The following is a 12,546-nucleotide window of genomic DNA, read 5'->3' as shown; positions in this document are numbered from 1 at the left end:
CTATGTTCAATTCGCTACTACATCACGTGCGTCCTTCGGTGTTCTTGTGCTCAGCGAGATCGCGTTCATGTGCTGCAACCCAGAGCCGGTAACTGGATCTTCCTGAATGCAGATGACCGGGGCTTTACAGGGAAAAAGGACAGACATCGCGATTGACAACATGCATGCATTGTGCTTGAAGGCAATATCAAAGTACGAAATGGAGAACACGATGTTGTGTAGAGCCGGCTCTTCTAAAATTTCAATGTCGTCACCAGGGGCAAAGGAATGGTCTTATATAAATACAGATGTCCGGCTTGTATGGTGGTCCTTCTGCACAGACATACGTGTGAGTGCCAGTCACTGGAGCAAAGCGGCAGATATCCTCCTTGTCACTGTTCGAACGACGGCAAAAGGGAGCTAGGGCTTTGAGATACGCTCTGGCCGCTCTGACACGTCCAGTGTCGATTAGGAGATTCGCACAGCGACGAGTGATTTCGAGCTCCACGATATTTCCTTCTGGACAGCCTGTATCTGCAATCGAAGCATTTAGATGTCTGACAGGAACATATGCTTTGGATGGAGCAGGTCTTGCAGCCCCTTCCGTGGCATCGGGTGCTTTCCAGCTGAGGTCGAAGTAGAATAGAGATCCTCCAGTTGACTTGAATGGATCTACGATTTTGGCACCATAGTAGTCTCCGGTTTCATCCAATGTGTGATACACAGGAACAGGGGCCATGAGCTTCGACCACGCCCGTTCGGCTGTTTGTCCAACATCAATAGGTCGCGCCCATCTGCCGCCCAAATTCATGTGAGAACCAACACACTGAGCGGTAGCATTGGGGAATCGCCAATAGGCCTTGATGCGCGTTGAGCATGGTGGACGACCGTTCGCTTCAAGATCGACCGAAAGGATGACAGGACGGCCTGTGGTAGCATCCGAAAGCGTGTCCAGGTACGATTTGAGATGAGTCAACCCCGGAGCGGGTGCGACGTCCTTGATGGCTTCGAGTATCTTCTCGAGCTGGCCGTATGCCGAGTCGTGTTCCGCTGCTGTTCTGGGCGAGAACAAGCCAGGAAGCACGAAATAGGCTTTGATCTGTACCAACTGCTCAAGGGCACTTTCAGGACGAAGTATATCGAAGCCGACCATATATCGAGTTTGCGTCTTGGAGGCCACATCGCTAGAGTCTAAAACTTCGGAGACGGCATGGTCGACACGATGGAAAAGATCCCTGCCGTTGAAGGAGAGGTATCCGCATTCTTGAAGCTGATGGATCAGTCTGTGCGTCGCGCCCAGATTCGTTCCCGATTGACGTACTTCGTCATCATCAACAGGCTCGATAGCAAAGCGTACCTGTGCATGAGGAGCATCATTTTTGGCTTTCCATGCTAGACCCATCTCGACAGGTGAACCATCGTCACACATCAAGGAGCACCATTTGGAGCCGTTGTTACTCTTCCTGTGATCGAAGCGCTCTCCTAAAGCTTGGATCAGGTGAGAAGAAAAGAAGGCACGGAACCGCTCAATCTGAAACTCGGAGTACTTTTGCGACTTTAAAAGATGAACGATCGGATCGCCCAGGGTGTGAGACCAGTACCGTTCGCCATCGAGGCTGTCTCCTTGTTTGCCGAATCCTCGAGTATCTTCTCTCCACGATGAGCAGAAATCGAGACTGAAGGCTTTGTCAAGATATGTGTGGATGGTTGCGTGTTGTTCGAAGTGGTTCGTCTCGCCGGGGCTGAAGGGGTTGTTGACATTTGTTGTGATTGCCGTCAAACAGCGCGAATCGAGACCGCAGTCGACGAAATTCTTCGAAACTGCAATGTCTGCAAGAGCTGCAGATTGCTCGGCCTCGACACACCCTGATGGGTCTCTACAAGCGGAGACGACTCGAGCTCGTCCTTGGTCAATCCCCCTTTCTGCTGGTGTGGGTCTTCCGTCAGCCTTCCAGCCTTCTTGGGTATAGCATAGGGCAACAGCCTTCTTCTCTTTGAGTTCGTCCCCAGAGCCACCGGTCATGGCGACAAATTCTACGCCTTGGCTCAGCATCGGGCGTGTACGATGAGATTGCAGTTGGGACACCGGCGATGTTGACGAACGATGATGATGAGAGGTGTTGTCGACAAGTACTTCGATTACGTTGACACCGAAGTTCAAGCGTCCTTTTTATTCGATTGTTGCGAATTGAGATGGTCTCCCTTCCAAAGCTCAAATCTCGTCGCTTCAATTCGAGTCGTAGTTTGATAAGTGGCGAGGCTGTTCCTTACAAGCATGGCCAACCAACGCGCGTTACGGGAAAGCACCTAGTGTAGACCCAAGGGTGCTCATTACCCGTCGCTTTAGTCTAGTGGGTGATCATTGATACTACCATCTAATTCTGCAACAGGGACTTGAGTTTGCTTGAGGGTAAAAAGTCCCCACATATCGTTGAAGCAACTTTACTATATTTTCACTAAAACCTCTTGTTGACCATGCCCTACGGACACAGTGCATAGGGAAAAAAATGCAAGGCCTGGCCGATAGGCCTCCACGGTTGGTTTGCCCGGCGTCAGATATAAAGAACATCATCAAAGACCCGACACGATAGCTAGCTAGAGCTTATTCGACATTCACCGCCTTCTTGGAGTGCAGTATCATTGTCCTCTATTCGATCGGCAGAAACAGAATGCTAGGAAAGTCTCTTCTTTGACGACGTGCCGGTGAAAGCCCCCTACCAGAACAGTACGTAGTAGGTTCTCAGACAAGCAAAAGTAGTTTGAAGAAAGCCTTGAATCGAAACTGGTATTAAACATACAGTATGAGGAGACCGTCACAGAATTCGAGTCGTGTGAAGAATTTGCTGTATGAAACGGACGCGCTGTAAATAAACACCCCCACGTTCTCCGGCCAAGTGTGCTTCTTCTTCTTCTTTTTTTCCTTCTTTAATGTAATTGCAATTTTAGAAAATGGGGCGAAGAAGGCGCTACGCGGCCGAGAAACGAAGGGGCATTTTCACACTAAGCTGCACTAGTCTGTTCTCACTTGCCGCTTATGCGACAGGGGAATCAAAACCCAACTTTCAGTTGAAACAGTTCGGCAAAGCACACGTCAGAAGAATTCTGGTCGACGCGGCCCGGGAAATTAACATGTGCTATGAGAGCGTGGAGTACGATTCAAGCAGTACGTCGCCCGCCTTGCAAGCCTTTCGCCATTATTTTTTTCAGCCTGTATTCGAAACCATCCACCGAGCCCAGTCTTGGCGAGATAACATTCACAGAGCAAAGTCATTTCCAGCACTCCACACCTTGTTCATCTTGAGCCAACAACGTTGCCACTGCGTTTTCCAATGCTCCAACGTACGAATCATGGAGAAAATGAAGCTCTGCTTTCGCAGAGGCCATCGCATCAGGAGTCAGACGACGCTGACGTGGCTCAACCCGGGGAGAGCGTTGCTACCCTCACACCGCTGATTGTGGTGTTTGCAATCAACTGTCTGGCCACTATCGCCGACTACGTTGGATCGACCACGATTATCGAGCTGATGCACGCTCTTAGCTGCGCTGAACACCACGGTGAAAGCTTGTCGTCAATCCAATCAGGGCACAATTGTCATCTGACGCAAGTAGACGAACGATTTTCAAACGTCTTTGCCTATAGCATCAGCCTGAACAGTTTTGCATCGTGCATCTCGGCGCTGGTGATCTGTCCTCTTGTCATCAAGCATCTTGGTCGAGAACGGTCCTTGCTCGCGGCTGCAATGCTCAACGCTCTAGATTCATGGTTCGTAACTTACTTTACGGGAAGAATTCGATTAGAAGCGCAAAGCGACGGGCCGCGTGATGGCTGGCACCCAAGTCCAACCTTATCCATACACATGCTTCTGTTCGACGCTGTCTTGTCGGGATTGATGGGCTGCGGCACACTCCTCAGCATCGTCTCGAATACCATCATTCTGGACTTGGTACCCATTCAGTTGCGGGCGACTTGGCTGGCTAGGTTGACTGCGAGTGTCTCAGCAGGTATGCTACTCTCTACTCTGATACTTCAGTCACTCGATCTCGAGACTGGATCAGACCTCGTCATCAATCTACTCCCTCTTCGCATTGGCGCCACAGTCTCAGCCGCTACCATCCTGCTCAGCTTGACCATCCCGCGTCTCCCGCTGAAGCCATCAGCAGCTCCCGCCGCTCTTTCATCCCAAGATGACCGACTCCATCCTCCGAGACATGGCGCAAGCTTTTGGAACGGGCTTCGTGGCGCCTGCAGCCCATTTCGTTTGCTTTGGTCCAGCTCAAATCTCACCAAGATGTTGGTCGCCAGCATGATGACCAGTGAAATTCATGTTGCCACCAACGTATACGCTGTCTACGTCCAATCGCGTTTCAACTTCAAGGCCAAAGATCTCAGTTTGTTATCTGGCTCCGTTGGTCTCATAAGCTGGTTCTTCCTCATGTTCCTCTTCCCACCGATTGTAGCCTGGGTACGCAAGCGCAGACGCGCCACGCCACTCAGCCTCCCAGATTCCGACAGCGACCGCATTCTTGCGCTTGGCTCGCTAGCTATGGACGTCATCTCCTGGACCCTTGCGCTGGTCGCTGGACTTTGGCGTAGTGTCGCAGGCATGGCGTTGGGACTGCTCGCTTTCAGTCTGTCGTCAGGTGCTAGTTCAACGATTGTTGCGCTTGCAACGGCGTTCTTGCCGGCGACGGCGTCGAATGACGATCTCGTAGCGCTCTTGTATACTTGTGACAGTGTGATGCGCACGCTAGGTCCGATACTCACTGCAAACATCTACAGAATCGGCCTGCATCTTCATTTTCCCGAGCTCGTCTTTGTTTTTACGGCCCTCCTGTCTCTGCTGACCATGGGCCTCATTAGCACCGTTAGATTGCCTCGTTCTTAAGCTGTCAATGCCAATTGATTCGTTTTAACCCTGTGAAGAAGCTCCAACCGAGAGCCTGATGAACCTCTGTACATGTCAGTATTGACTCACAAAGGGACGCTTCGCTTGCTCAGACATGGAAGGTCTGACCGTCAGCACCACCTGCCCTTCCTCACGACACAGTCGTGACATTCTGCGAAGACCTGTCGCTCTTCTTTATGGCTATCAGAGCCAAACAAATGATGTGTCAAAATCAGGTCCAACAAGGAGCGGGAAGCGGCTCCAAGATATTGCAAGATTCTTGCAGGGTAAGGAGATCTTCAGGCAGTAGTGTCTGCTATTGAAAGCTAGAGCGGGTAGACGTTGGAGCGATCATATTCTATGCTATGACTCGGTGATACAATGTAGTTTTGGTCCCATGTGGCAACATCGCCTTTCTATTGACCGGCGCAGCTTGTCGTACATTTCTGCCATTGTGTCCCTCGCTGTTGATCCCGATCTGGCACGCTACGAGTTGGGTTTCATCTCCTACACGCACTTCTGCTCGGCAGCCAGAGCCCAGAACTCGCCCCGGGCTCGGAGGAGCTCGTGTGGGGCTCCTGACTCGACAACTTGACCGTTGGCCATACAGATGATCTGATCGAATGCGATGACGGTGGCGATTCGATGAGCGACCGCAATCACAGTGCAGTTGGCAAATTTCGTTGCCAGCACAGCTTGCACCGTCTTTTCCGTTTCGACATCCATTGCGCTCGTGGCTTCGTCGAGAACAAGGATCTTTCTCTTCCGCAGTAATGCTCGTGCCAACGCCAGGAGTTGTCTCTGACCCGTACTGATATATGTGTCTCCTGTCAGCAGGAGCTGTTCGAGCTGATTTGGCTGTTTCTTCACAAACTCGGTCAGGTGACAGGCGTGGAGCGCCGACCAAATTTCATCGTCCGAGCACTTTAGGTCTGGATCCAGGTTCTCGCGGATGCTGGCGGCAAGCAGAAGAGGCGTCTGCGGGATGATAGTCATAGCAGACCGGAGTTTCTTCATGGGTATCTGCGAAATGTCAACTCCATCGAGCAGGATCGTGCCGGCTCGCATCGAGATCATCCTAAATAGTGCCATAAGCACAGTACTCTTTCCGGACCCGCTCCGGCCAACGATACCCAGCCGATTCCCTGCCGATAGCTCAAAACTGAGCTCGTGCAGGGCGGGCTTGAGATTTGCGCCGTAGGAGACCGAGACTTTGTTGAAGCTTACCTTTCCCTCGATCGTCAACTCGTCCTCCTGTTTAGCGTTAGGCAGCTTCTCGCCAGCGGCGGAGCGTTCTTCAGGCTCGACAAGGCAGAATTCGCGGACACGTTCGAGGGCGACGCCGGCGATTTCAACTTCGGTAAGGTTGACGATGAATTGATTCAGCGAAGCGCCCAATGAGGTTGCCTGTACCAGTGCAACACCGAGCACTCCTGCGTGCGATGAATGGCGTAACACGACCGCCAGTAGAACCAAGGCGATGTTTGTGATCGTGGTGAGAAGAAGAAGCCAAACCTGAAGCCATCTGCGGACGGTGAAGAGATGATAGTAGGGCCTCTGAGAGGCATTGAGCAATGCCGTGTTGCGCTCTAACAAGGCTTTATCGCGCTGGAGTGCGCGCACCGTGGCTAAGCCTGCCGGCACAGACGTCTCGGCAAAGGCGGAGTACAGCGGGCTTTTGGTTGCCATCTCTAGCCTGCGCAGCTGACGACTAGAGGGAAGGTAGAGGCGTTGTATCGCCCAGGAAGCGACAAACAGCACCATCACCAAGACGGCAAGGTACGGCGTCGCGACGATCATTGTGACCAGGGAACCGAGCAACATCATGAGAACACCGACTGTATTGATGATCGCAAAGACAAACGTCTGGTCAATGTGGAAAAGATCTTGAGAGAAACGATTGATGACTTGCCCTGTGGTCCACTGGGTGAAGAACGAGATGGGCGCCGACAAGACGGCCTTGAGTTGGGCATCATGGAGACGATTCCCTGCCGATTCGGCACAGTTGACACAGAAGATCCAAAATCCCGTGGCAAGGAAAGCTGCGGCTGCAGGCGGCAGGAGGAGATAGCCTACTGTCCAAGCAACCCAGTCGCGGAAACGATGTTCTTGCTGGGCTTGAGCCCACGCCTGTAGGTAGTACGGTGTGCCTAGGAGGGTGCCGGTCGTGAGGACGCAAAAAATGAGGAAAACAACGACTTTGCCGCGGCCAGCGGCATTCAGCCACGTTTCGTACGTCTTGAGACCGACGGAGCCGGTGAGGATGTCTTCGTGATCATCGTTCGAGCCTGGCTGCAAGGCACTCTCGCCCTCGGGGGCAAGAACCCGTTGTGACTCCAGGCTGTGGCGAGACATAGAGTCTTTGCCTTTCAGCGAGAGCGTTTCATATCTACCCGCCTCTGCAATTTTGCCTGCATCGATGCGAATGACCAACTGGGCATGATGAAGCAGATGGATAGCATTTGTGGCCATCACGGTTGTTTTGCCCTTCAAAAGACCGGAAGGTCCCATAAGAGCACGCCACATATGAGCAGCCGTCTCGGCATCCAAAGCGCTAGTGATGTCGTCGAGGACATATGCTTCGGCACCGCTATACACAGCACGAGCTACGGCAACTCTTTGACGCTGCCCGCCGCTCAGCGCATCAACATGTGTTGCATCGCCTTCGGGCAGTCTTTCGATGTCTTCTGTAAGGGCACATGCTCGAAGTGCTTGCAAGTAAAGGTCCTCGTTATAATCGCCAGTGGCAAAGACAATATTGTCGCGAATGGAACATTTCTCCTGCAGCCATATGTCTTGGCTGACATAGGCAATACGTGTCGCCAACAATGGCAGCTGCTGTTCCCCCGCTAGCAGATCGCATTCCCCGAGCAAGGCTAGTAGCAAGGTTGATTTTCCTTGACCCAGCTGGCCGCAGACCATTGTCAGCTTGCCAGCAGGGATTTCGATATTGACGTCGGCGAGCACAGTTTCCTCGGCCCAGCCCAAGCTTGCGTTTTTGAAAATGGCGGCATGACGAAGTTCTTGGCCATCGCTTCCAGTCGGAGCAGCAGAGCCAGCATTCATGACTTCGCCTATGGCAGACCGGACATCGGGTTTTACCTCGCTGGTGAGGAAGGTTTGGATACGTTCCATGCTGGACCGCGCCTGTAGAAGAGAGGCGTATTGCTGTCCGAGCTGAAACAGTGGCCTTCGGATGAGTTGGAAGATGGTCAAGGTGGTAAAGACGGTATTCAGATCGAATCGGTTCGATCCAGACAGTCTGTCGACGACGATGAGAGTGACAAAGGTGAAAAAGCCCATCATTTCGCCAGCAGAGTTGGTGAAGGTGATGACTCCCGTGACCTGCTTCATCAACGTGCTGCGTGCAGAGAGCTCCTTGGCGCGGGCTTTGCAGACTTTTGCATGGAGAACATCCTCGTAGGCCGAAAGCTTGGCCCCTTTAATGTCCGAGATGATGCTAGTGGTGAGATCGACTCGTTCGTCCGTGGATGCACTCCATTTGCCTTGCTTTGTGCCCATTCCTCGACTAGTAAAGGGAGTCAAGAGGAAGCAGATTACGACACTCACGATGGAAGCCAGAAAGACGAGACCGAGCTGAGCGTACAGTAGATAAATGCCAACAGCGATTGTAATGCATCCGCTCCAGATTTCATGAATGACATCAATAGCATCAACGATGCGTTCGGTGTCTACGCTCATCAGATTGGCGGCTTTGCCACCGCCACTGGTCTGGGCAACCCGCGCGTGGAGATCGAGACTTTTGCGGTAGATGGCTTCCACATAGGCACCACGCACTTTGGCCATGAGTTGCGACGAGGTGTGCCAAAATTGACCCTCTGAAAGGGCCATGCCGAGATAGATAAAGGCGTAGGCGCCCACCAACCCCCAGCCGTAAACAACGGGTTGTGCTGTGTCGTGAGCTTGGTCCTCGTCGCTATCTGCGTAAGACTGGACAAAGGCGAGCGTAGTCGAGACCAAGAAGGGCTGTGCAAGCTGACATGCAGTCAGCAACAACTTCCATGGCATAGGAGCCAGTGCAGATCGGGGAAAGGCACGAAGTGTTGCACTCAGCAAGCTTCGCTGTACAACTCTCTGAGGGAAGATCTTGTGACCATAGGCGGGAGTCATTCCGTCGTCATCGTGCCAAGACGAAGGCAGCTTCTCGAGGGGGTATCTTTCGCTTTCGGGGTGCTCTGCGCTCGTGTCACTTCTGTTCTTCATGCCGTCGAAGTCGCGTTCCTGTGACATGGAGCAAGGACGTTGCGGCTCAATGGAAACACCTGTCCAGGTAGCGATGAACTCGTGGGCAAGAGATTGTCCGTAAAACTCTGGCTTGAGGGCTTGCAGATTGACGGGCTGCAGCGGAGAACGAAAGCCGGACCAGAGGAGAGGGAATACCCAGACGAACAGCAGGCGAGAGAAGAAGCCGGCGCGAGACTCGTGAGTGGAGTTGTGCTGGGCAGTGGGAAGACCGCTGGCATTCTCGAGGGTGAGCAGAACGCCTAAGCAGCCGAAAGAAACGAGATAGATAGGGAAGACAGGAGAATTGCGAACTGCAGGTACTGCGTTGAAGGTTCGAATACGAGAGGCATTGAAGAGAAGCAATACCAGAAGCCAGAGAGGCAAAAGCATAGAACCTCCTCGCGTCTTTCTGCGCTCAGCGACCGAAAGAGGCACAGCAAGACCAGAAGCGAGGAGTAGCAGGATGAAGCTAGGAAGAGCAGTTGCCTGATCCAGCGCATGGCGCAGCGTGCTTGACGAAGGTACCGCAATGATGACGAAGACAACGAGGTTGAGGATAGCGTTGATGAGAAATACAGAAGCGCCCATGAGACTGACGGCATCCGCGTGAGGACGGCAAAAAGGAACTAACGAGAGCCGGTGAGATTGCGAAACTGCACTGATATCTGGCTTACGTCGAAGACGGTTGAGTCGAGCTGCAAAGAGAACGATGGCAATGCAGGAGGGAAGGATAACAAAGACGACGTTGGAGAATCTCAGAGTGAAGTCGAAGAAGCGACAGTTTGAGACAGGCGAAAAGTCGCCATCATTGCATGTAGGCATGCTGAAGCCAAGGTGCAGCGGGGGAGGGAGTTGCGCCTCTCGCACAGGGTGCATGCTTCGTAACACGTCAAGCCACGACACGGAAAGGTAGGGTGATGATATGCTTGATGTAGTGAGAAGGAGAGACAAAGGGTCAGGTCGACGGTCGGACCTTGTTTAAGAGAGGGAAAAGAAGCTGAAGGGGTATCCTAGGGTATAGGCATCCATCAAACGCGATAGCATGTATCTTGCTTGCTGCCGGCGTCGGATACCCTTCAGCCGACCAGATCAATTTGCCTTGTGAGAAACTTAGAGGCGCTATAAATTTGAAAGTAAAAGCGTGGAAGCGATTACTGCGCAAACATCAGGATGCATTCTATCTCGAGCCGAGGTCATTCAGCTGCATTGGCTCGATGCTTGCTCAGAAGCGTTAGGCGACAGCAGGTGGGTCAGGCCGCATTCAATCTATCGATCAGAGACTCGCAGTTTCAGTCATACGTGGTCAAAGTGGATCATGTACGGAGGTACCACAAACACAACTGACTGCCGTATTGCTTCAGAGGGCGATAGCCGCTCTCCCCATTGTGAGAGGAGAGGTTTTTTTCTCTTTTTTTCCCACCAATTTAGTGTCGCACCTGTATGAGACGCGGTGACAGCGTTCCGTCGGCGCAGGGTCGGCCATTGTTAGCTTCACGATACATAAAATGTTGCTCTGGTCGTGACGGATTGGGCGTAGAATCGTGTACACGTCACAGGGGCATACTGTATTTTATATAATCTAAAATTCACGGTAAAATTGCATTCGACTTTTTCTCTCGGTCGATACAAAGTGCCTTAGCCGAAGCTTCTTTGAGAGAGTCATGTGTCTTTTTTCACTGACGGGAGAAAATTACAGCGTAGCTCTAGGCTATACAAGGGCTGACACAAGTATGTATGTTATTTTCCCTCTTCCACTCGAGGAGCCAAGAAGCCTGTCGGGCTTTTTGAGTACCGTACCGGTACTGTCATGTACTTTTAAGGCGTATCTTGACTTGATTTGTCCTGATCGAATGATCGAGCTCGTGCAGACGAACTTGGCAGCCCAGCCTTGAGCTGAGAGGCAGCAATGATGGCAACGAAGTACTTCAGAAATCTGCTCTTATGTTGTCAGCGAAAAGAATACTTACGCAAGTTCAAGACCGTGAGCCAGCCCCAGAAGGTCTTCTTCCTGATCGCTTGGAGGCATCAATGAATCGTAGATCCTCTGTTCCATCACGACGTGACATGTTGAGCAAGCTAGGCTGCCGTCACAAGCGCCTGCCGATGCGCGCGCAGAAATGTCATGGGAGAAGTTATTTTCAGCAGTCTTACCTTGACATGAATGCTTAGCAAGAGATGGACTCACCTTCAAGCTCGATTTGATTGCGTCGAGCCGCATCCAAAAGTGTCTCGCCCTGGTGAAGCGGAAGTCTTGCTACTGTGTTGCCCGAGCACCCGACCCATTCAACCATCACAGGCTGAGCAGTCGTTGCTGAGACGGCATCACGGTGGCGCAAAGTGCCACTCTGTGTCTTGTCTTGTGCAATGTTGTTTGGTCTTGAAGCCGAAACCGATAGGCGACGAGCGTGTTTGAAAGGCGCTTTCGATGAGACAACACTATTTGCGGTGCTTCGGACGAACTGAAGTCGGCGAAGCATGATTGCGACGTTGCAGTCTGTAATGCGTTTTCAGGAAGTAGGAGGTATCGGTGGCAAGGCGATGAATTGCCATTCGAGAAGGATAACTCGAGTACGGACCCTGATATTGCTGGTAGCAATCCCGGACTCGTGCTTCAAACAGTATATGTCTGGCTTATTACAGCTTAAACACAAATCTTTCTCGCAATGTTCGACCTTCACTTGCGCTGTGCAGAGCAAAAGCAATGACGTCTGGCCTCATGCGCCAGTTGCGTCTCACCATGTAGAACTCAGAGCGAATCTCTTAGAGTGAACGATGAGCCAGACGCAACAGTGTAGTGAAATCGGGTTTGGTCAGTGTATTCCGCCGCCACCAAGAACTTTCAAGCTCTAAAATTTCACTAAAGTCATCGCCGCACTTGACACCAAGTGGCGGGCTGTCAGAAAGTGCTCAAGCTATACTTTCGATCAGGAACGTTACTGAAAGGGAACTTCTGCTGTTTCACCATGGTTGAAGCTTCTTTTGAGTCTCTATGCGTGCCTGGTGTGTGCTCTGCATCCGCGTTCGGGGACATTTGAGAAAGATAGTGAGACATTCTTTGAAGAGCGCGTCTCTGGCGCTTCGATGAATGCAGAGACTTGCGGTCGAGCAGGACTGGGAAAAATCAGGAAAGCCATCAATGTTGGAACCCTGTTGCAGCACTTCTCCGCTCGCACAAGAACATATCTTGTCAAAACCACACTTGTCCTCGTGTCGCTCTACTTCCCATTCCACGCAAGCCCGACCATATCTCCTGTCTGCTCGATACTGGAACTCTTGTCCGACTCAAGATGTTTCTCCGCCAGCTTCAGGCATGGTCGACAACGGCTCTCCATCGATCCAAGCAGACAAAGTGCGTATCAAGCGGTCTACAAGGAGTCTCTGTGCTCGCTGGTGGACTTCGCAAGCCGTTCACGTCCACCACCGTGCGAGGATACGT

At 52.0% G+C, this 12,546-nt stretch overlaps 2 protein-coding genes across 2 annotated transcripts; both read right to left on the bottom strand.

Annotated features, from left to right (window-relative positions):
• Positions 1-5,372: 5,372 nt before the first annotated feature.
• EX895_002980 (uncharacterized protein) lies at positions 5,373-9,698 on the bottom strand (the record flags this gene model as incomplete). The annotated part of the gene is made up of 1 exon (XM_029883578.1): positions 5,373-9,698. The coding sequence occupies one exon, from the start codon at positions 9,696-9,698 to the stop codon at positions 5,373-5,375; it is 4,326 nt and encodes a 1,441-aa protein (XP_029739869.1).
• Positions 9,699-10,915: 1,217 nt separating this feature from the next.
• EX895_002979 (uncharacterized protein) lies at positions 10,916-11,587 on the bottom strand (the record flags this gene model as incomplete). The annotated part of the gene is made up of 3 exons (XM_029883577.1): positions 10,916-11,003; positions 11,078-11,207; positions 11,296-11,587. 3 exons carry the CDS (start codon positions 11,585-11,587, stop codon positions 10,916-10,918), a joined length of 510 nt encoding a protein of 169 aa, XP_029739868.1.
• Positions 11,588-12,546: the final 959 nt, after the last annotated feature.

This window comes from Sporisorium graminicola, chromosome SGRAM_19 (assembly GCF_005498985.1).
Source record: "Sporisorium graminicola strain CBS 10092 chromosome SGRAM_19, whole genome shotgun sequence".
NCBI lineage: Eukaryota > Fungi > Basidiomycota > Ustilaginomycetes > Ustilaginales > Ustilaginaceae > Sporisorium > Sporisorium graminicola.
This window is presented reverse-complemented; position numbering and strand designations above follow the sequence as displayed.